Below are 23357 nucleotides of genomic sequence, written 5' to 3' on the forward strand. Positions count from 1 at the left end.
AAAGGATGTAATCTGAACCACCCATGTGGGCAAACCGAACTTAGCCTGTTCCACTCTGTATTTTTCAAACAACAGTGAAGACCTTGAACTCAACATTGGACATGATGAAAAGGTTGGCTGACAATCCTAAATTGCCTATTTCTCCAGCATAATTTTGAAAATGTGTCCGAGCATACTTAGAATGAATTTTCTATCATGGCATAATACACTGCCAGATAAGACACATAAATTTCAGGTCATTTTCCTCATTCATACAATTAGGCCTTTCCTAATAGCAGTTTCCTTATTAATTAAACAAAAAGCATACTTCAGAAGAAAGCACATCACTCAGCTAGTACACATCCAGTGGAATCACTTTATTACTATTATTATTATTATTCCAGAGCCCTGAGTATTAGAGTAATCAAAGGTACTACTAAAAACACAACTGATATTTCTTTTAAAAATCCTTTTATTGGGGCATCTGGGTGGCTTAATCCATTAAGTGTCTGCCTTGGGCTCGGGTCATGATCCCAGAGTCCTGGGATCGATCCCCACATCAGGCTCCCTCTCCCCATCCCCACCCCCCTGCCCACCATGCGCATGCTCGCTCTCTCAAATAAATTATTTTATTTTTTTAAGATTTATTTATTTATTTGAGAAAGAGAGAGAGCACAGAGGGAGGGAGAGGGAGAAGCAGACCCCTGCTGAGCAGGGAGCCTGACAAAGGGCTCCATCCCAGGACCCTGGGATCATGACCTGAGCCTGAGGCAGATGTTTAACCAACTGAGCCACCCCGTGCCACTAAATAAAATCTTTAAAAAAAAAAAAAAACCCTAAAAGATAAAAATTATTTTACTAAGTTGCAGAATATAATCTCATTTGTGTGTGTGTGTATGTGTGTGTGTGTGTGTGTGTGTGTGTGTGTGTGTGTTTAAGCCCATGGCTGTGGTTATATATGCAACAAAAAATGTCTAAAAGGACTCATACTACCTCCTTGAGAACAGCTAACTCTGGGAGCAGGATCAAGTCCTGCATGGGGCTCCCTGTTCAGCAGAGAACCTGCTTCTCCCTCTGCCTGCCTCTCCCTCTGCTTGTGCTCTCTCTCTCTCTGACAAATAGATGAATAAAATCTTTAATAAATAAATAAATAAATAAATTTTCTATGCTATGAAATGTTTACATTTCTCATTTACTAATTTTTTCAATTAAAGAACAATTCATGCTTATCAAACTGATCATGTACACAGCAAGGATCCTTAAAAATTACCATGAATCAACACAGTCGGTTAAGTGTCCAACTCTTGGGGGGCGCCTGGGTGGCTCAGTCAGTTAAGTGTCTGACTTTGGCTCAGGTCATGATCTCAGGGTCCTGGGATCAAGCTCTGAATTGGGCTCCTTCCTCAGCAGACAGTCTGCTTGTCCTCTTCCTCTGACTCTGTCTCTTCCCCTCCCCTTGTGCTCTCTCTCTCTCAAATAAATGAATAAAATCTTTAAAAAAGTGTCCAATTCTTTGTATTGGCTCAGGTCGTGCTCTCAGTCCTGTGACTGAGCTCCACATCAGACTGTGCTCAGTGCAGAGTCTGCTTGAGATTTTCTTTCCCTGTCCCTCTGTCCCTCCCCCTATGCTCTCTCTAAAATAAATAAATCTTAAAAAAAAATACACATGAAGGAGGGCACGTATTGCATGGAGCATTGGGTGTCATACGCAAACAATGAATCATGGAACACTACATCAAAAACTAAACGTGTACTGTATAGTGACTAACATATCATAATAAAAAATACATATATATGTGTGTGTGTGTGTGTATATGTATATGTGTGTGTATATATATATGTATATGTGTGTATATATATACACATATATATAGAATTACCCTGTACCAACGTCAGCACATTTGCCTGCACTACCTGTCTGACAGCAGACCCAGATGAATCCCACATGACTCAGAATGTAAAGTCACATCTACATCATCGGATTCAAACCCCCAAAACCCCAAAAGGGCTATTTTTCATTCATGGTGAGGATATGAAAATGAGATTGATAAGGTATTTGTTTTGAACTTTGTGGCCTCCAAGCTTCCACCAACCTATTTGTTCAAGCTTCATTTCACTTTAGGAAAATGTATTGATCTGCCCAGACATCCCATCAGCTCTTCCAAATCATCAGGTGAAACAAAGTGTTCTTTGCCAACAGCTGCAATTATAGCATCTCTGCTATGCCAGTCAGCTAGACAGACGGGAGGTTGTTTCCTGCTCTGCCTTAAGATCTCACAATAAATACTTCTACAAGTATTACTAGTATGTAATATGTGTGTTATTTTAAAATCTTGCCTTTCAAAAAAGATTAGCATTCGAGCGACACTTACTTCCTCTTTTAGCTTTCTCCCAGAATTTCTAAAATGTTTGCCAATTATAGAATATAAAATTTAGAAGTCCAATGACTCATTAGGAGGGAGGGAAAGAGAATATTAGCACAGAGAGCCATCAAGTCTCTATGCAATAACTCCCTAGACACCTCTACATTGATGCTTCAAGCCATGACACCTCACCATCCCATTTTCGAGAGCTTTCCCCTTTAATATGCCCTATGAATTCCCTTCCTGAGTTCCTTATATACAGGAAAGAGAACAAGAAAGCCAGTGGAGAAGTCCCCAAACACCCATCCATAACACCTGTAGAGTGATAAGGCGAAGGGGAATAATCACCAAAGTGAGGTCTAGAGCCCATAATCTGACCCGCTAGTAGAGGCCTCTAAATGACATGACAAACTATATTGCAGTTTCAAGAAAACTAGCTCTGTCTGGAGGAGGAACCTTCAAACTCTGAATCTGTTAATCTTTCATTTTCATGATCAGATCTCAGTGGTCTACCAATTGCCTTCAACCTTATTCCAGTGAGTATTCTAGGGAGTTCTGAGCTCTCAACAGACCCTTAATTTGTCCCAATATCCCCCCAGTGTACAGCAGAGTCTCTCCTGTGTCAATGGAGGGCAATAAAACTCAAATCACAAAGCATCTGTGCTACAAGAGACCTGAGAAGTCATCTGGTTCAACCCCTTGTTTCAGAAGGAAAGTGAGGATGGGGAGGGAAAATAAATGGCCCAAGGTCTCTCTGGTGTAAGGGGCAGAGTCTGGGCTCCTTCCCAACCTGAGCATTCCCAGCTCAGTCCCTATCATTTCAGCTCCTGCTCCTTTCTTTTGCTTTGTTGTATGTGATCTCCCTAGATGGTTACTGATTTGATGTTGCCTTTAAAACACGGTAGTGATTCGGGATGCCTGGGTGGCTCGCCTGGGTGGCTCAGTCGGTTGGGCACTGACTCTTGGTTTCGGCTCAGGTCATGATCTCAGGGTCGTGGGATCAAGCCCTGCCTGGCGGGCTCCCCACTCAGCAGGGAGTCTGCTTATCCCCCTCTCTCTGCACATCATCCTCCTCACATGCACCCCCCAAAAAATAAATAAATAAAAATCTTTAAAATAAGGTAGTGATTCTTCTTTACCACAAAATATGCTCATTATAGAAAGTTATGAAAATGTACCTTTCTTTTTCTATTTCTTTGCTTACATAGCTTTTATCTGTTTGTTTATAGAGAACTTGGAAAGTACAAAACAGTATAAAGAGCCAGAAAAAAAAAAACATAAAACCCATAATCCTGCCACCTGGGGATCACCATTGTTAAAAGTTTGGCATATTTCCCTCCAATCCTTTTTTCTAAACAGTTCATGTAATTATATTACATTGCATGTATAATTTTACATCCTGCTTTTTTTTTTTTTCACTTTGGCATCTTTCCTATTGGAGTCAGACAACTCTGCATATGTGTATTATATTTCTCTTTCTTCAGTGGGAATTCATTTACCCATCAGAAAGGGTAATCAGACACTGAAAAGCATGGTCACAGTTTTATTCTGTGGTTTTTAGAGTCTTTTTGGTCTGTTTTACGGAGGTTGTTTTGAAATTATTTTCTTGCCAAAAAGCTGTATGTACTTTCTTCTGTTTGTTTACTTGGATCTAGAAAAACCTCCCACTGAAATGATGTCTGGCCATATCCTGCCTAGCATAAGCCAACATCAATACACGTGGATATTTGCATTTGAAATAAAATGCACACTGAAAGTGCCTGTTTTAAAAGGGAAAATTACACTGAAGCAAAAATAAAATTCTATTATATTAAAAAGGCCATAATTGAATAGAGATTCAACCTTACATCCCCTAACCAAGAACAAATAGGAGCTAAAACCCTCAGCTCCTCCCCTCCCCCACCCATTCTTGAGGGCTGGGCCTAGACAATTTCAATTTCAGAAACCTTCCTCCCATGAGTCTTACTCAGTCCTGGCTGAAAGACACTGTACAGAGATAGCTGGGCAAAGATTCACTTGTGCATCAACGTGAAAACACACAGTAGGCTCAATGTTAACTCCCAAATGCTCACGCCATTGTGGAAATGCTGCCTGGAAACGTCTGGAGAGACTTGTGGAGAAAATCCACTGCTGGAATGAACTACACATTGGTGCCTTATCCACAATGTCATCACAGACAAAGCTTTTGTCTAAGTGGAAAGAATATGCCATAAAAATCCATAAATGAAACCAATTAAACCCATCAATGAGAAGAATTTGATCTCTGCCAATATTTTATCTGGAGATTTAAATTGGTCATACTACCATTAAAATTTACAAAGCCAACATTTGTCAAATGCACGACCATCTGTCAATTACATAAAGGTCTGCAGACACTCAAGCCAATTCTATCAGAGGGCAAGTTAGGCATTCATGTTTTCAGCAGGGTTGTACATAATGTTATAGTTTGGACTCTACATATGCTGTTTTCCAAAGCCTGATCAATAACCATGGCCTTCTAAAAGAAAGGAAGCATGTTGCTCGCTCTCAGCCAGCAGTCCTCCTGACCTTTGTGGACAGGACCAGAGGTCACTCGGAATAGGTAATAAGTGATGGCCAGCTCACCAATGAAGAGGGAGCAGTGCTTCACCTCCTGGCTGAACTGGTCACAAGCCAAGCGCTCTGGCTCAGGTTTTACGTTACCAATCAAACCTGAGATGTGACCCAAGCCCAGCGGTCTGCAGTACCCATGGCACTTGAAGACCAATCTGCTGAATGGAGACGTGGGAGCTATTGCCAGTACTTCCCATGGTGCTAAAGCCCCTCTAGGACGCTTCCATTGTGACCAGCACAACTATTTCCAGAAAAAGATGCTGCAGCTCACCCCTCTTTCCGTTATGGCCACCAAGTTAGGAACATTTAAATCAAAGGGATTTAGAAATAGGTATTTAAGAGAAAAAAGTTACACTGAAAAATGATGTCTCTAGTTACTTCTGAGTATTGATCTGCAGCCTAGCTCAGTGGTGAGAGTCTGAGCTCTAAGTGAACGGCTCCAGCAACCCAGCTAGTCATTCGTCATCTGTGCAAAGGAGATGATACACAGCACCCCATGACTGTGCGAAGGAGGCAGTCTCGCACAAAGGTACTCACTTGCAAGGTGACTATTATAAATGACATGTTTGTTCCCAAAAGTTTATTTTTAGAGCCACGTATCAGCTGTTTATAAGTCTATCTCTTCCACCAGGAAAATCTGCTAATTTTTTGTTCCTGATATTGCTGTTTCAAACCAGCATCTAGGACACCCCAGGCAATGACCGTGTGTCATTAGTGTTTCCGAATATTTACCTGCAAGCTGTTGTTCAGTAAATCAAAGTCACTGTATCTCCTCACGATCTGTAAGACAAGACGGTGGTGTTTTCATTCGCCAAAGACCATCTCTTTTCATTTCCTTATTTAATATTTATTGGCATTCTAGGGCTGAGGCACTTGAACTAAGGGTAGTAGGGCTTATAGCTGGTGCTTAACTTGCTTAACTGGACAGGCCCAGAAAACAGACCTAGCAGTGCCCAGAGCTGGCTGGGCCATGGGAAACTGATTAACACCAGTCAAACACACAAGAAGCCAATAGGTAATAGAGAATGATGATGTATTTGTTTTTAGGGTGAACGGCCCTTTAAATATCTTTCTCATTAACCAGGCACCTGGAAAGATTAATTAATGATTTACCCAGGGGAAAAAAAAAAGTTTTACTGAACATGAAATCAAAGTAAAAGGAACTGGACAGCTCTGAGGCCCTTTCATCCTTGCCCTGATGAAAATGTTCCCCAGTGGAAAGCCTACTGTTCTAGAGACAGGACTGTACCTGCAGGCAGAGAGGCCACACCTCTCCGGCTTTCCCCGTGCTTCCCCTCTTGGCAGACAGTCTACTTTACATTGTCTATACACTCTGTCTTAGTTATGCTGATGCCACTGATTAGGCCAGAGTCAAATTCCACTAGTTCTTCAGGCTCTGGGCAAGGAAATTATTTTGCTTTTGAACGGTTTGACTTCAACCTTATTGATGACTCTCAAAAGTTAGTGAGCAGAATTACCTCCCAATCTTCTAGGACTCTGCCCTCAGAGAATCTCCTACAGTAGGTCCACTGTGGGGCCCAAGAGTCCACATTTTTGTTAAGTATCCTGGGGATTCTAATACATTGTATCTGGAAAACTACACCAAGGACTGATTCCTCTGGCAGGACAATGCTGCTGCCCTGCTTGTCAATTATACATCAAAGAGTTAAACGTAAGGCCATCCTTCCTAAGTGCAAAGGAGCAAAAGGTAGCACAGTGGTTAATCACAGAGAACATACAGATTCCAAGCCTGCTCTCATCACTGATTTGTGTGACCGTGGCCTAGTTACTTACCCCTTCAATGTAAAATGGGGAGCTCCAATCATGCAGAACTGTTTTTAAAGGGTTAAATGAATTAATATGCCTGAACCAGTGCCTGACCGCAAATGCTCAATAGATGTTCAATAGTGTAACTGTTCACACAAAAAGCAGTTTGAAATTCCAGGCAAAGAAAAGACCTAGTGTGGGCCACTGTGGTCCAAGACTGCTTAAGGTGAGAGGTAGGATTCAAGCCTGAAGGACAAGGTAGGAATGTTTTGTAGTGCAGACGGGGAGGGTAATTATAATTACGAAGGCAAGAAAGACATGGCCACCCTCTGCAAGCCAACTGACATAGGAAGCACCTCTGGATGGAAGTAAGTTTTTTCTCTCTGAGGCCACCACTGAGGAGCACAGACCCTAGGGCCGTAAGGTGACCCTCACCTACAGCTGGGGGGTTGGGGGGGGGCTGGCACTAGCATTTGCCTGTGAGTGGACTGGGGAGTCCATGAAATGCACAGGTTCCGAGCTGTACAATATCCAGGGTCCCGCCTAGCCTTTCCACCCAATGGACTTGACTGTCCCCATCTACGCCATGGCTGCAGGGGAGGAGGTACGAATTACTAAGAACAAAACAAGTAATCTGCCTACTGCCTAAGTATCCTACTCTGGGTTAAACTAGAGAACAAATTCCTAGATACTCTCTGTGGCAACATCATACCCAAATTAAACCAAACAAATGGGAACAGAAAAGCCTTGGAAATAAATATCTTAAAGCCTAAGGTTTATATCTAAAAGAAACAGGATTCATATTTATGCATATTTTGGTTTTTCTACATTTTTGGATGTCCCCGAGTCAGAATTTTATTTAAACCCTTAGACATTTCTATAGCGACAAAAAAAATGCTTACCTGCCAGCTGTTTTCTACAGAAATTCCTCTTTGCACCCGAATGATATATTCCTAAAAAAGAGGGGGGAAAGAGAATCAAAAACTAAGTGAAAATATCACATAAATTAGACTTCAACGAAAAGTACTAGAGACAGAGAAGGATATTACATCAAGATAAAACCGTAATCTACCAGCAAGACAAAGCAATCCTAAATATGCATATACCAAACACCAGAGCTGTAAAATATGGGAGGCAAAAACTGATGGAACTGAAAGAAGAAATGGGCAAACCCATGGTTACAGCTGGAGACTTCCACACCCCTCTCTCAGCAACTGATAGAACAATTAGAGAACCAGGAAGGACACAGAAGAACTCAACAATACATCAACCAACAGATTTAATAAGCATTTTGAACACTCCATCCAACAACAGAATACATATTCCTTTCAAGAGGATAAATAGATGGCAATAAGCACATGAAAAGATGTTCAACCTTACCCGTCATCAAGCAAACGCATATGAAGACCACAAGATATTACTATACACCTACCACAATGACTAAAACAAACAAACAAAAAATACTACCAAATGAGGGCTAGAATACAGAGAAACTGGATCACACATATACTGCCAGTGGGGATGTAAAATGGTACAGTCACTCTGGAATACAGCTTAGCAGTTTCTTAAAAGATTAAACATGCAACTATCATACAACCCAGCAATTGTACTCCTGGGCATTACCCCAGAGAAATGAGCATTTATGTTCACACAAAACTTGTACATGAATGTTCTTCGAATGTTTGTAGAAGCTTTATTAGTAACAGTCCAAATATTAGAAACAAGCCAGATATCCACTAACAGGTAAACAGTTAACCTTTGCTACATCCATATCATGGAACAGCACTCAGAAGTAAAAAGGAGGGGTGCCTGGGTGGCTCAGATGGTTGAGCATCTGCCTTCAGCTCGAGTCATGATCCCAGGGGCCTGGGATCTAGCTTCAGGCTCCCTGCTCAGCGGGGAGCCCTTCTCCCTCTCCCTCTACTGTTCCCCGGCTTGTGCTCTCTTGCTCTGTGAAATAAATAAATAAATAAAATCTTTAAAAACAAAACAAAAAGGAATAAACTACTAGTTCACACAACAACTTGGATGAATCTCCAGTTATGCTGAGTGAAAAAGCCAATCCCAAAAGAGTACAAACTATATGACTCCATTTATATAACATTCATGAAATGACAAAATGATAGATATGGAGAACAAATTAGTGGTTGTAAGAGTTAAGTCTGGAGTAATATGGTGTGGGGGGAAGAGAAGCAGGTGTGGCTATAGAAAGGCAGAGTGAGGTGCTGTGCTTTGAATGTGCCCCCTCCAAAATTCATGCTGAATACTAACCCCCAAAGACAATGGTATTAGGAGGTAGGACCTGTGGGAAGGTCATGGGAGTGAAACTCTCATGAATGGGATTAGTGCCAAATAAAGGAGGTTCTAGAAGGTTGCCTTGCCTCTTCCACCATAAGGACACTTTGAGAAGGTACCAGGTATGAACCAGGAAGAGGACCGTCCCCAGAAGGCAACCATGCTGCCACCCCGATCTCAGACTTTCAGCATCTGGAACTGTGAAAAATAAATTTCTGCAGTGCATAAGCCGTCCACAGCAGCCTAAACAGACCATGACATGCGGGATGCTTGGATTGATGGGGATGTTCTGTATCTTGACTGTATCAATGTCAATGTACTGGTTGTGATACCGTACTACAGTTTTACAAGACAGCACCACTGAAACAGACTGGGTAATGGACATATGGGATCTCTCTGCATTCTTTCTTAAAACTGCATGTAAATCTATAATTACCTAAAATAAAAAGTTTAAACTTAGGCATTCAAAACAAGCAGTGTTAGCAATCAGAAGATGAAAGTCCATTTTCAGTAGTCAGTTTGCATTCTATATGCATCATCAGCTAGAGAAGGCCATGGTTAAGAAAATAAGTGAAAAGGTAGAATAGAGAGGCAATGATGGCATTTTCCAGAGAAACGAAATCCAATGACCCCCCCCCACCCGCCTGATCATTAACATCTCTCTGCTCCTAAGGAGGAGGGAGAGGAGAGGGCGTTAAAAATACACATTCTCAGGCTTTGCACCAGACATGCTGAATTAGAATCTCTAGGATAGAACCCTAGGAATTAGACGTGTCAACAGCTTCCCCAGGTAATTCTTACTAACAAGTAAGCAGGAAACACAGACCTAGTCCAGCCTTCTGTCTATATACACAGGGAGTCATGATGAAGGTATAGATGAAATCATAAAGAATGCTGACATTCTTTCCTCAAATGCTCAGAACTGTTTTAATATCTCTGGATGGTATGATTTAGGCATTACCAACAGTCACTCCTCAACAAATGCTTATCAACACAGTATTCAACAAATCCTTTCTACTGAATTCTCATTTAAATAGGTGATTTAGGGAGCCTGGGTGGCTCAGTCGTTGGGCGTCTGCCTTCAGCCCAGGGCGTGATCCCGGAGTCCTGGGATCGAGTCCCACATCAGGCTCCTCCGCTGGGAGCCTGCTTCTTCCTCTCCCACTCCCCCTGCTTGTGTTCCTTCTCTCGCTGGCTGTCTCTCTCTCTGTCAAATAAATAAATAAAATCTTTAAAAAAAAAAAAAGTTAAATAAATAAATAAATAAATAAATAAATAAATAGGTGATTTAGAAAACAAAGCCAAATGAGCATTGTTAACCTGGTGACTGGATTTTAAAACAGATCTTACTGTGCTATCATTCATTTACATTCTGTTTATTTAAGAAAGGTTGATAAAGTTCTCATAGCAGGAATTTCGCCTCTTCAGGAATATGTTAAGGATGGTAATTCAACAATATCCACTCAATTATGAGTGAATCAGCTGTGTACCTGGCACTATGCTTAGCTGGGCTCATGTGAGGTTATAAAATAAATATTTTAAGACTGATTTGCGGGGGCGCCTCGGTGGCTCAGTGCTTAAGCGGCTGCCTTTGGCTCAGGGCGTGATCCCGGCGTTCTGGGATCGAGCCCCACATCGGGCTCCTCTGCTGGGAGCCTGCTTCTTCCTCTCCCACTCCCCCTGCTTGTGTTCCCTCTCTCGCTGGCTGTCTCTCTCTCTGTCAAATAAATAAATAAAATCTTACAAAAAAAAAAAAAGACTGATGTGCGTAGTGTGGCAAATCTCTTAAGCAATATGTTAATGCAATTATTTCTGAATACATACAGATAAAATGCTGAAAACTTCTGACCTTCTTAAATTTGGGGGATCAATCCCTTAGGTTGGAAATTTCCTTTTTTCCAAGGTTGTCTTAGTGGCAAATTTTCTGGGCTTTTACATTCTTAGGGTCAAGCTGAAATTAGCACATATAATTGAGTACTTCCAAGCAACTACACATCGACGAGCTCTTCTGACCTCTAAAATTGGGGGGAAATGTTAATTCTCAAAAATCACTTCTAGCATCTATTATTTCACTGTGATTTCTCAGAGGAGTAATATTAATATTAAAAACTCCAGTTCAGTGTTGGGCACTTGGTAGGTACTGAGTAAACACCACTATCTTGCTTTACACACGTTGATTTTAGAGTTCAGACCTGTGCTTTACAACGATGTTGCTGTCAGTTGCAAACATCCACTAAAGCACCCATAACGTTCCAATCCCTGTACTTCATTCACGCTGGGGTGTAAGTCTGAACAAGAAAGGTACAGTCTGACTCCATTCCTTCCTCCTGTAGACACACAATTCATATTTTTTTAAAAAAACTTGTCTATAAACATGTGACCCTTGATCTCAGGGTCATGAGTTTGTGACCCACATTGAGGGTAGAGTTTCCTTAATAAAATTCAGAACTTCCTGAACATGCATTTGTGCCAGAATAGGTTATGTCTATACTATTCGGTCAACTGGCAAACATACTCCATTATACTCCTTTACATATACTCTTTGCCCTTTATTTCTCTCCCCTCCCCCCAACTGACAGGAACAATTATGTGTTCTATTCTTCCATGTGCCTTCAGAGTTATCTGTACTCCAGGATCCCAGCACTATCAGGCTAACAGTCTCGCTAAGGTATTCCTGAAGCCTCTTCATTGATACCCTATAAAGTTGGCTATTATTGGGATTATGATTATTATATTGTCTTAAAAAAAAACCTTGTCTATAAAATGGCACACAGTAATGACTGGGAAAAGCATTGGCAGAGGGAAGCAGTAACCACAAGATAATGCCTGGGTCATGATGTCAGACTGTGATAGCCAAGACATCCTCATGAATGTCTGTGCCAAGACATTCTTTAAATTTAGGCCAGTGATTTCCAAAGAGGGTGATTCTGACCCAAATGACATTTAGGTCATTGTCTGGAGCCCTTGCTGGTTGTCACAGGGGATGGGGGAGTGCTACTGGCATCCAGTAGATAGAGGTCAGGTGCTGCTAAACACCTACAATGCACAGCACAGCTCCCACCCCCCCAACAAAGGACTACCTGGCACCCAATGTCATTAGTCATAAGGTTGAGAAACCCAGGTTCAGGTGCATAGATAAACCAGTCATCCCAATCCTTGGAGGCCTGGGTTACAGGGTGGTGCTGGGGGTTACCTCTGTCATCATCTGCCCATCTGCCCTTGGCCGTAGCCTACTGGTACCTCACAAACAACACCATTTGTAACACACTTGTGTCCACCTAGACTTTGCTTAGTTACTGGCGGCCTCAAAGTACCACCCATTGTGCAAAAACACATTGGGACCCATTAAGGCTTCACTGGTCCCCAAGTCCCATCTGCCATGTGGTAACAGATACCGAAAGACACTGGGGAATATAAGGTGACTTTGCTCGAAAAAAAAATTTTTTAAAGTAAACTCTACCCCCAATGTGGGGCTCGAACTCACAACCCCAAGATCAAGAGATGCTCTACCGACTGAGCCAGCCAGGCGCCCCTGCTCAGAAATATTTTTATTCCAGTTGGAAAAGACAAGTTGGTCCCTAACTATAAAACATTTGAATCTTTTTAGTTTGCTTGATACCACCATCCCCTTGACCAAAAGGAAATACTTTCACCTCAGATCTCCAGTTTGTAAACTAAACAGCACAGCTGTTCACTGCTGGCAACCAGGCTGTAGCTCTTATTAAAGCAGAGAGGAGAGTGCCCTGGGGCCTAGTAGAAACCCAACATTCGAAGTCAGGCCTCCTCCTGCCGAGCTGCAGTCAGCAGCCCAGAATCCTCCAGCGAATCATTCCCATCTTTACCACCGTCTCTGATGTGGAATGGAAACTGCAGTGTGTATCAAAGAGACAATAAACCACCAAGGCCCATCGGGCAACAAAGGGAGAGCTCAGAGCTCTGTAGTGCAGCCCTGAGTCACACAGATCTACGCCTGTCCCCAAATCCCGCCATCTGCTGCCACTTCCCCAAAGGGCCTTCTTCTTGCTCCTCCTCACCACACCACACCCTGTATCTTGGTGGGGCAGGGTGGCCACCCTGTCAAACCCTAGCATTTTGGCTAGTCAGTGTGGTCTGGTGCAGAAGTTCTTCAAACCGGAAAGGCACCAGGACCACGGAATTTCTGACTTAAGTGACGTTAGAGAAGAGAGAGAGGACAAAGTGAGCACTGATCCTGTGCCAGGAACTTTGCTAAGCCCTTTACTCAACACTGCTCTTTCAATTCTCACAGCTGCCCGGAGGGGAGATTTCAGCTCAGCTAAGTTGAGTGAGCTGTCCAAGGTCGCGCAACTAGGAAGCAGCTGAATGAGAGAGCGACCCAAGTACCTGATTCCCAAAGCTTTGCCACCTGCCAGGCACGGCTGGCAGCCCTTGGTGACCTGGGGTGCCCTGAGGTCCTTCTGCAGCCCTGAAAGATGAGTCCTTACTAGGTGGTGGAACTCAGGTGGTTCATTTCTAGTGACGTTGACCCATCGACTCCAATCTGGGGGGGGGGGGGGGCTGTCATTTCCACAACTGTTAATGCTTCCAACACAGGCTGTTTTCCAAGTAAGCATCCTCACTGGCTTTTTGTTTCCTGAGTTTTCAGAAAGGTATTTACGATTTCCCTGCACAATAGCTGGTATTCAAAGATGCCTTGGTTTGATGAAATTTTAGGAAAAACTGAAGAGGAAAACTTATTTTGAATCTGTCTGTCCCCAAATTACCTTAATGAGGTTACAAACCCAGATCACTTTGGAAAAAAAAAATGTGTTAAATGAGCTAAAACCAAAACTTCAGCAAACCTTCAAACCAGATTAACCCACATTAATTCTTCTTCCTTCCCTTTCAGCACAGATAACAGATTTTCTCAGAGACTCAAAGTACAGAGAGATGAGGGCAACTGTTTGGAGATATTTTACCTGTCCGTGTTCCCACATCACCATCTCCAAAGCAGAGGGTCTCAACCCTGCTGCATTCTGTAATCACAGAACTTAAAAAAAAAAAAAAAAAAAAAAGGATACTAATGGTTTGACTGTCCCTTCCAGAGATTCTGATTTAACTTGTCTGGCTGAAACACAGGCATTAGTAGGTCCTAAAAGTTCCCCAGGCGATTCTAATGTGCAGCCAGGGGTGAGAACCATGGTTCTAAAACCTCTTAAAAAGGAAGCAGCTTTACACTATAAAAATAAAAACCCTTTCAAGAGAGGAAGGAAACAAATGAGCCAAGCACCCACCAAACCTCACAGTCTCCTCTATTCCCACTCTCATCCCTCCTTGCCTCTTCAAGGGTACAGTATGTACCTAACCTGAGCCCTGTGGGGTCCCCCACACTGGGCCATGTCGTGGTGGCTTCCCCAGGTACCATTCATACCACCTGCCGATGGGAACCATTACCTTCATTTTGCAGCTGGGGACAATGAGCCTCTGAAAGGGCACATGCCTTGACTAGAAAGTGAAAGCTCTGGTGTAGGAGGCCCGGTCTCCAGCACCTACTAGCCACACCACTCTCTTGGGTTCATTCCCAAATCGACTTCCTCCTGGTACTTTCCCTTCATAGGAAGGCCCACAGAGAACGCTGAGCATGCGTGAACTTGCTGGACATCCAACGTCATTCTACTTCCCTGCTCAGGAACCTTCCAGGGCTCCCACTGGCCACAGAATAAAACCCAACTCCTTAGCCTAGCTTCCATGTTCTGCTATCACCCAACCAAAGTGTCCTAACTCGTTCCTTCTCCTCAACCCCTCCTCTACTCAGTCAGATTCCGTGTATTCTAAACATCCGTTATTGACTCCCCTCTTTCTCTGGTCTACCGAGTCAACACCTGGCAAGGTCAGCTGTTTAATCATGTTACTGCTATTTCTGTCCTATGTCTACCTATGTCTGGGGAAAGGAGGGACTCTCTCCAACTAAGTTCTTCAAAGGCTGGAATCACGTATTTCTTTGTTTTGCAAACAGCACCCAGCACAAGGTCAGGCCCATGGTAGAAGTGCAGAAAATACTCGGTGGGAATTTGTTGACTGGGAATTTGTTGACTGCTTGCTCCTTTCGGAAGGAGGAAGCATGTTGCTTTTTCCTACATCTAGGAAAAGTCAAACAGCATGCTCAAGAAAATCTCTATGGGGGTGGGGGCATGGGTGAAATAGGTGAAGGAGACTAAAATGTACAAACTTCTAGTTATAAAATAAAGTCACAGGGCACCTGGGTGGCTCAGTCGGTTAAGCATCTGCCTTCGCCCCAGGTCATGATCCCAGGGTCCTGGGATCCAGCCGCATTGGGCTCCCTGCTCAATGGGGAGTCTGCTTCTCTCTCTACCTCTGCTCCTCCACCCCCCTCTCGTGCTCTCAGAGTTGTATGTCAACTCTACTTAAATAATAAAAAACAATTAAAAAAAAAAAGAAAGAAAGAAAGTCTCCATGGATCTTCCAAGCCCTGATTTATCACCCCTTTATAAACTCAGTATTCAAACCCATGGTATCACACAGCACAAGAGCCACAGCTCACGGGTAATGGGCAACATCACCCTGAAGGACAACAAGGTCTCCAAGGAAATTCTCAGTTGCAGGACTTCTGCTCAGGTTACCACCAACCTACCTGGCTGCTTACAATTCTTAATATTTCACCTAGAATTAATAATTACTCCTTACGCTGTTAAATATTCATTACTTGTTGTTTCATTTGTAGATTTTCAGTGCTGAAATGTACCTGTGTTTTATTCTCATTGCTGTGCAATCCAATAATGTGCAAAACCTGCCCCCAAAGCAATGAAAGCATTAGGGTTTTAAAAGGCATGTGAAGGGGGAGCCTGGGTGGCTCAGTCGGTTCAGTGTCTGCCTTAAGCTTGGATCATGATCTCGGGGTCCCGGATCAAGCTCGCATCGGGATCCCTGCTCAGCGGGGAGTCTGCTTCTCCCTCTCCCTCTGCACCTCCCACCCCGCTTGTGCTCGAGCTCTCTCTCTCTCTCTCAAATAAATAAAATCTTTCAAAAATAATAAAATAAAAGGCATTTTAAGAATCACCACGATCTTAACCTAAATTTAGGCAGGTGAGTGAAGCCAACTGTATCTCCTTTTCGACCAAGTGAAATAAATCTCATTTAAAATCTAACTGAATCATAGAACTGTGTGCTTCACCTCTATGCAAAGCAAGTTCTCCAATTTCTACTCTGTGTTCCCAGAAGGGGCAAGGAACACATCATACACACGCTTTGATGCCTGCAGCGAGATGCCACTGCCTTACTGAGCCTGCTTCTTCCTTCTCCCGGCCTTTTGAAGTCCACGCTCTCCCCTGTGGGACAGTCTCCTGCCCTGCCGGGGGAGCTGGTCTCCACGCCCGACTTCAAAGACAGCCCATGTTTCAGCTAGGAGAAACACGGCAGAGCAGTGCTCAAAAATCCTTTCGGTCACAGACCTGACTCGAGAATCAACATGGCATTTTCAACAGCAGTTCCTGTGGCATTCTGTAGCACAAGGACCCTTGAATGACGCCAAAGCAAATTACATAATTTGCTAAGATGGGAACCCATGAATTCCATTTACGTCAAAGCAAAGGGAAAAAAACCCTCAAAAATTTCGGGCTCAATTAAATAGTAATTAAAAATGAAATATGACCTCCAATAATCCTCAAATTTCTTGGGCTGACGCCCTAAAAGTGTAGAAACAGACGCAGTGAACATAACCTCAGAGAACCAGTATTTAGCTGGCAGGCTAGAAAAGACAGTAAACACACAAACTCTGATCTGGCTGGAATTAATGATTTTTATGGGGGCTCTTCTGTATCTGGGGGTGGCCAACTCCTCAACCCTCACCGACCTGAGTACCAGCTAGGAAGGAAGTGTTCCTCCTCCTGGGGCCACTTCTCTGCCTACCCCCTGTGCCATGGTCCCAAAGCCTTCTGGAGGCTGATGTGTGGATCAGCCACACTGTGCACCACTCCCCCATGCCACCACTGCAAGTCCCCAGGGGGAGAGGCCTTGGCTTTCCAGTCACAGAGACCCAATTCAAAGCCCAACTGCCACTTCACTAGTTTTGTGACCTAACTTTGCTGAGCCTCTGCGCCTCAGCTTATTACCAGCAAAATCCTACCTTTCCAACAGGATGGCAGGAAGTATTAGATGAGATTGTATACTGACAGCACCCAGCACGGAGGACAGCTCTGTAACTTAGTTTTCTCTTCTGCTAAGAAACAGCAAACACAAGGTGTGGATAGGTGAATACAACACAGCCCTTATCAGCAAGCACGGGAGATGGCCACAGCACTGTCAAGAGCACCAGGGGAACAACAAGCAGCAGCCACTCTCTTTGAACAGGGGAAATACTTTTATCAGTCTCTGATTTCTGACAGCAAGCACCATTACTCCAACTTCTCTTGTCCCCGCTTCTATGCCCACATTTATTTATTTTTAAGATTTTATTTTTAAGGGGCACCTGGGGGGCTCAGACGGTTAAGCGTCTGCCTTTAGCTCAGGTCATGATCCCAGAGTCCTGGGATCAAGCCCCACATAGGGCTCCCTGCTCAGCGGAGAGTCTGCTTCTCCCTCTCCCCTGCCTGCTGCTCTGTCTATTTGTGCTCACTCTCTATCTCTCTGTCAAAATAAACAAATAAAATCTTAAAAGAAAAAAAAGATTTGATTTTTAAGTCATCTCTACACCCAACGTGGGGCTCGAACCCACAACCCCGAGATCAAGAGTCACAGGTTTCACCAACTGAGCCAGCCAGGAACCCCTTCTATATCCATTTTTAAGGAAGCTAAGTAAAAAGCCTCCCCCTAAAAGAACCTGGATATCAACAATAAGAGAATGGTCATGTTATGATATAACCTTTGGAACGGTGTATTAAAAGAATTTTTCATTACACAGGATAATGTGTATGCTATAATGTCAAATATTCTAAAAGGATAAAAAACTGTGATAACATTGATAGGAAGAGAGAACTACAATAAATGTTAACAGTAGTTATCTCCTGGGGTGAAATTATGTGTGGTTTAAATTCTCTTAGCTATTTTTTTCATATTTTTTAGGTTATCCTCAATGAGCATATTTTACTTCCCTAATCAGGAAAAACAATTTTTCCAAAAGTTCCTTGATTTGTTACCCATGTAATTTAAAACATGCTACGCAAACAAAGAATCTTGAGTGATAAGGACTGAGATTATCTGAGCTCGGATAAGAGCACAGTACATCACCAATGATAATACAAGCTATCATCTTTTTTCCTTTGGCGAAGGAACTTTTATGACTCACCAGCACTTTTACTGTGCTGGGGAGACTGGAAAAAAAGGAGATGAAAGTCAAACAAATTAACTCTTCTATTAGTGTCAGGGGTGGTAAAATATTTGGTGGGAAAGGAGCTTGAAATTATGGGGAAGTCAAGCTAGGGAAGTCCCTAGTGGTTTCAATGGAGTAGAACTGCTCAGCATCACAAAGGATGAGGGAGGGCTGACTGCACATAAATTCACCCCGCCTCGCCTCAAAGCATCCCTGTGTCCTCCTGAGAAGCTAGTTCCAGTCATAATCATGTAAGTGACTATACACGCCACGCTACCCTAGACCTCTTCAGAGCTGAAGGCACTTAACTCTTCTGTTCCTCAGCTTATCCCAACTCCCAGCAGTGCTTGGAGGTACGTGTCACTACCTCTTTTTCACAAGAACCCCGCTTCTCAGAGAGGGCAGGTGCCTTCAACAAGGGCACTCAGCTAGGAAGTCAGGAGAATGGACTCCACCCCCGCCTGTCGACCCAGGGGCTCAGCACTTCCTACTCTCTGTGGCCTGAGGCAGGATGCTTACACATCACACACCCCTCATTTTGAAGGAGAGGTCAGCTAAACAGGCAAAACCAGGCCCGAGTGAGGAAGGAGCCCAGAGGCAGTGAGGGGCAGGCTGCCGACAACAGGAACCCAGGCCTGGGTAACAGGAGTTGAAATAGCTGCAGAGCACTCGGAGACCTCTGTGCCTGGCAAGCTGCCTCCTCCTGCACGTTCACAAACTGCGGGCTGAATGTAATCGGGCACCGCACAGAAGCAGTGTACAAATACGAAAATTCTGTTCTCTTCCCCATGTTAAGTAAGCGCCCCATGAACACGAGGCAGGTTCCGAAGAAGCAGAGAGGAATATTTTTAGATGTCCTAACGTGGACATCAGGCTTCTGGAGTGAGCACCCAGCAATGTGAATGGTGGTTAACTTCAGTTGTCCCAGAATGGAACAGGGTCTTTGACGAGGCCGTTCGGTTTCCACACTATGTTCCTGTTAAAGTCCAACAATAGCTGCACCTCTTTCCTATGCTTTCCTCTCAGAAACCATGAAGGCTCTGGGTCTCAATGGTCACCAAGCCCTCCTGGCTCCCGCTCCCCTCTTCTCTCTCAGTTCGGCAGCCTGGAGAGAGTACTGACCTAAGGCTGTGACGTCCAACAGAGTGGCCACTGGGTACATGTGGCTAGTGTGACTGAGGGACTGCAGTTTAAGTACTTACTTTTACTAAATTTAAGTAGTTTAAGTGGCTAACTGTAGCCCCTGGACAGTATAGTTACAGACTGTTTGCAGATATAAACATTAGACATTTATGAAAATGTGAGCACAGTAAACATAGTGTGTTATGACTTGCTTTTCTTCCCCCACTTAATATAAGACGAATCTCTTTCCATAGTAGCAACCGCACGTCTGGATATTATTTTTAATGTCTGTATCTGGGCTGTCCAGTATAGTAGCCACAAGCAGTATGTAGCTCTCATGCACCTGAAATGTGCCTAGTCCCAACAGATGTTTGTACGCTGTATGCTGTAGTTCTACAAGGCACAGCTGGCTACAAAAACTTTGTATGGCATAGAGAACATAAAGCATATTAATAGTTTTTTTTTTTTTAAGATTTTATTTATTTATGTGACAGAGAGACAGCCAGCGAGAGAGGGAACACAGCAGGCGAGTGAGAGAGGAAGAAGCAGGCTCCCAGTGAAGGAGCCCGATGTGGGACTCGATCCCGGAACACCGGGATCACGCCCTGAGCCGAAGGCAGACGCTTTAACGACTGCGCTACCCAGGCGCCCCCAGCATATTAATAGTTTTTATACTGATTATCTATTGAAATAATATTTTAGATATATTGGGTTAGGAACAGATTATTATTTCACCCGTTCCCTTTTACTTTTCTAATGTGGCTACGAGAGAACTTAAAATTAACTATGTGGTTTGCATTATATTTCCGTTGGAAAGTATTCCCCTAAAGCCTCCACTGTATGTAATGAACTAACTCCACGCCTCTGCAGGTGTGGGATGGGAGAACTGAGAACACGGTAACCCAAATCAGTGTCTGGTTCTGTGGCTCAAGGGAGGACCCCTAACTCATCCTCATGTAGGCCTGGGCTTCCTGGAGCCATCAAACAGGTCCACTGCTCTGCGGGCCCTAATAACAGATCAGGCTGGGAATGGCTCAAAATCCACTGGTCTACAAACCATTCTGCCGCCCCCAGCCCTGTGGCCTGGAGCAAGTTACTTATCCTCTCTGCACCTCATTTCCTTGCAACTGAAAAATAACAGTGAACTCAATAGTGAACTGATAGTAGTGAACTCAACCCAGAGTTGTCACGAGACTCAGGTAAGAATCTAGAAGAGTTTGGTCATTTCTTTTTTAAAGTTAAATATGCGCTTACCATGTGACTAAGCAATTCCAGTCCTAGATATTTGCCCAGGAGAAAGGAAAGTATGTCCACACAAAGACTGGTACCCAATGCTCACAGAAGCTCTATTCACAACAGCCCCAAAGTGGAAACAACCCAAATGTCAACCAGCTAATGAATGCATAACAAAGGGTGAAATACTACTGGGCAATAAAAAGAAACATGCGACAACCTGAAAGAATGTCAAAGCTTTATGCTGAAAGAAGCCAGATGCAAACCATTATACCCTGTAAGATGCCATTTCTATATGACATTCTAGAAAAGGTGAAATGACAGTAACACAAAGCAGACCAGCAGCTGCCAGGGATCAGAGAAAGGATACTGACTGCAAAGAGGCCTCAAGGAAGTATCTGGAGTGATGAAAACGTTACACAGTGGTTACATGGGGGCTCCCATTTGTCCAACTTAGGAAATGAGATAAGTAACACAGAGAACTTACCACAGGGCTGGGCCCCGCCCGTACCAAGTGCTTAAACAATGCTAACCCTTATCATGGCAAGTGCCACTGCCTCTTCAGTATTGCCCGAACTTTCCAGAACCAAACTCAGACTCACAATCTTCCCGGGAAGACCAGCTACAGCTCGCTTACCTTGGACTGTTTCTCTAATCATTTCGGGTGCCTTTGCTTCCCTTATGGCCTCTACCTAGCAGACTTCTCTGTTTCATTACTCCCTCTCGCTGGTCCTTCTCTCCCCACTGCCACTGACCTGATGTGGCCTTTCTAACCCCACTGCTTCATTACCACCATGGACTCTCCTCTCCCCTTCCTTCACACTTTTCATGGACCCCTACTCACCGCCAGCACATTAAGCTTCCTAAAATACCACTTTCACATGCTATATACCTGCTCAAGTCCCTCACTGCTGTTCAGATCCCTGAGCCTGGCCTCCAAGGGGCCCCACAGCTGGCCCCAATCTCCCTTTCCCATCTTTTACCCCACACCCGAAACCTCCAGGACAGATCCTTTTGGAATGAGCAAACAAACAAAGGCAGGGACCACATCTGTCTCGCTCCGATGTGCACCCCAAGTGCCCAGCACAGTGCCAGGAGCAAGGGGCGTGCTCACAGCAGTATCCGCTCAATGAACTGAAGTCTGCAAATGCGACCTAGCTTCAGAGAACATAGCTAGTCATTCTTTAGTATTTTTAAACTGAGATCCTTATGGTGGGTTAGTAACGGTTTAGAACAGGATGAACTAGAGTCTCTGAAAGGATTTATGTGTTAAAGGCTACCAGGCTTCTGTTTCTATTCCTACTTTTTAAAAAATACATCAATTAAACAATTATTTAAATATTTTTTCCCTTTGGGACACCTGGGTGGCTCAATCAGTTAAGGGTCTGCCTTCAATTCAGGTCATGATCCTGGGGTCCTGGGGTGGAGTCCTGCATTGGGCTCCCTGCTCAGTGGGGCCTGCTTTTCCCTCTGCCTGCTGCTCCCCTGCTTTCTCCCTTTAACCAAGAACGGACTAAGAGCCTCCAAGTGAACACACAGGAGACATGAGGCCAGTCATAGAAATCAGATGAGTGTGTTCATGGTTTATTTGATTTATCATGGTTTTGGCTACTACACAGCTTTTTAATTGATTTTGCTCTGAGTCATACATGGTTTCATTTACACCCATGACTAAAGATAGGCTTTATTAGGAATGCCAATGGTAAAATACGAGTTAAGTGAGAAGTTAGTGAGACATACGAGAAGTGACAACCATAAAGCTGGTAATTCTGCAAATTGTCTGAAGAAGGCCATGATCAGTGCCGTAAGCTGTATTCATCTTACCACAATTCTCACTGCCTCTCATATTTCAAAAAACACTGTAATTCAGATCCCAAACATTAATATAGTTTTTAATAATGTACTGGTCTGAATAAAACATATTTTTAATTCAAAATCACTTTTGGGGGGTTACAATTCAGTAGTACTATGAAAGGAGTTTGCAAGTTCAGAAACCTGGAGAGTGCTGATTCAGAACCTGTTCTCTGAGAGGCTGTCAAGCCCAAACCCCCAGGAGGACCTGGGTGGCTGCAGCCACTCCTACTGCCCCTCACCGCTCCCAGGCGGGCTGGCACTTTTTCTTTTTTTAAAAAAGATTTTATTTTTATTTATTTGACAGAGAGAGCACAAGCAGGGGGAGCTACAGGCAGAGGGATAGGAGACGCAGGCTCCCTAAGCAGGGAGCCAGACGCGGGGCTTGATCCCAGACCCTCAATGATGACCTGAGCCGAAGGCAGCCGCCTAACAACTGAGCCACCCAGGTGTCCCGGGCTGGCACTTTCAACACCTCACTTCGTCTTTGGCTTATACGTCTGCCATCTCTACCAGGATATAAGCTCCCTGCTTCATTCATCTTTTTATCTTAATACACGGCCCGGTGCCCAGCTCACAGGAGACTCCTCATAGGTGCTTGCTAAGGTTCCCAACCCCGCAGAGGCTTTCTGACAAGGAAGGAGTGCTGTGCTTCGGACTGAAAGGCCCCCAAACCTGGTGTGTGTGCCCACAGCCCGACTACTGGTGCGTGGCACTTAAGGGAAAGGAAGTCCGCGGTGCTCTACAGAATACAAGTGGGTTTCTCAGGAAGCGGTGTTCTGATGTCAGCTGCCCCCCAGCCTGCCCCCTCACGAATGTCAGCGGGCACGGTCTACTTGGCAGGGGAAAGAACAAAGCAGAGGGCTTTCTAT

The 23357-nt window shown here is 44.0% G+C and overlaps 1 protein-coding gene across 8 annotated transcripts in view; it reads right to left on the minus strand.

Moving 5' to 3' along the window:
- The window catches only part of PXK (PX domain containing serine/threonine kinase like), an 81453-nt gene that overhangs the window by 42150 nt on the left and 15946 nt on the right, over window positions 1–23357 (minus strand). For all 8 annotated transcript variants that reach the window (XM_087866910.1, XM_087866909.1, XM_045807465.2 and 5 more), the window contains 2 exons: window positions 7604–7654; window positions 5667–5714 (listed from right to left, as the gene is read on the minus strand). In XM_087866910.1, the coding sequence (XP_087723036.1) occupies window positions 5667–5714; window positions 7604–7654 (99 nt within the window). The remainder of the gene's footprint in view (window positions 1–5666; window positions 5715–7603; window positions 7655–23357) is intronic.

The sequence above is a fragment of the Ursus americanus genome, chromosome 14 (genome assembly GCF_024610735.1).
Source record: "Ursus americanus isolate L20-20 chromosome 14, mUrsAme1.1.p, whole genome shotgun sequence".
NCBI lineage: Eukaryota > Metazoa > Chordata > Mammalia > Carnivora > Ursidae > Ursus > Ursus americanus.